Below are 1,454 nucleotides of genomic sequence, written 5' to 3' on the forward strand. Positions count from 1 at the left end.
TTCATGCAGCTTGGACGTGTAGTGATCCTCCTGTCTCAGCCTCCGCAGTGCTAGGATTACAGGCGTGCGCCACCACGCCGGTTTCAATGGCGCGGAATGTGGCCGGGTTTCAAACCGCACTTGTCATGCAGGCGCTTAGACCGCCAAGCCGTCTCCCCAGCCCCCAACACTCACTTTCTTCAAATCCAGCACCTCCCTCCCTGGTTGACTGAATCCCCGGAGCAGAGAACTGAGAAGAGAGAGCGTAACTCCGATGATCCCTGAGCACTAACTGCGCGCCACGCATTGTTCTGTTTTATTGGCATTAATTTATTTAAACATAAGAAATAGAGCAACACTCCAACAAGGAGGAAGGGAAAAGTACACAGGGAGTACCTTAAAGTTACCCAACTTCGCTCCCACTCAGGGCGGTACTGCAGAGGTGGCCGGCGGCCACGTGGGCCAAAAGCCAAGGTGCAAAGGTGCAAACTCCGAGACCCTGAGGTAGGAGGGGCTCAGAGAAGTCTTCCCGGGGGCGCAGCCACGACTACGTGCGTGGGTTTTGTTTTGTTGTTCTACTTTAGAGGCGAAACCCATTTTGTAGCTTTGAAAGGTAAAGTGATTTGAAAAGTGATGTCACTGAGGGAAACTAGTCAGAAGCAGCGACCCAGGACACTGCCTACCAGACTACCAGGTTTCTACTTTACACAACTACGGAGTGAAGCAAAAGAGGTAATCGTCTCTCCTCCTTAAAAAACACGCGAGGGCACAAGGCCAACCAAACGCCTGAGCATTAACCGTCATTGAAGCAACAGGTAACTTCTCTAGGGCGCAGCACACCGGCGCAGTACGCACGCGCAGCGCATGCGCACACCTGTAGGGGGCGTGTCTTCCTTGCGGAGTCCGCCCCGCGCGGGTTGGCCGCCCACTCACCGAGTCGTTATCTACGTCCCCGAGGCAGATCGCGTGAGGAAAAAGGCTCCCACTAAATTCCATCGCTGCGCGCTGCACAAAGCTAACTGACCTCATGGCATTTCCAGGGTCGAGAACAGAGGCGCCCTGCTGAATGGTCCCCAAACCGCTACCCGACACCGCGCCAGCAGAACGGGAACCTAAAGATGAAAGTTACAGCACCGCGGAACGGTCTAACCTAGGCCATACTCCATCATCCCGGAGGGGCGGGACTTCCGGTCCCTAACATGAGTGACAGGGCAACGGACCGCTCGTTCATCAGGGGTGTGGCGCGAGCCGAGCCCAGCCTGGCGCCGCCCCTGAGTGCCTGGGGGCTTGGTCCCTACCAAGTTTGGCTTGGGTGTATCCTTCAGAATCATGGTAACAGTAATCCTAATAACTAACAATCGTATGGTTTCTTTTTTTTGCTCCGAATGCCTTCAGGGCAGGTTTGGCTGGCTTGAGTTGTGGGGATCGAACCACAGCAACCTGAGCCTGACTGCTTTGTTGAAGCAGCCACTTAA

General features: G+C 54.9%; 1 protein-coding gene across 1 annotated transcript in view; it reads right to left on the reverse strand.

Moving 5' to 3' along the window:
* Itfg2 (integrin alpha FG-GAP repeat containing 2) overlaps window positions 1-1,305 on the reverse strand; it is a 15,176-nt gene extending 13,871 nt beyond the window's left edge. Inside the window, exon 1 of the mRNA XM_004648156.2 lies at window positions 913-1,305. Coding sequence (XP_004648213.1) covers window positions 913-1,008 — 96 coding nt within the window. The 5' untranslated portion in view covers window positions 1,009-1,305. The remainder of the gene's footprint in view (window positions 1-912) is intronic.
* Between the last annotated feature and the right edge of the window lie 149 nt (window positions 1,306-1,454).

Source organism: Octodon degus, unplaced genomic scaffold (genome assembly GCF_000260255.1).
Source record: "Octodon degus isolate 3935 unplaced genomic scaffold, OctDeg1.0 scaffold00355, whole genome shotgun sequence".
Taxonomy (NCBI): domain Eukaryota; kingdom Metazoa; phylum Chordata; class Mammalia; order Rodentia; family Octodontidae; genus Octodon; species Octodon degus.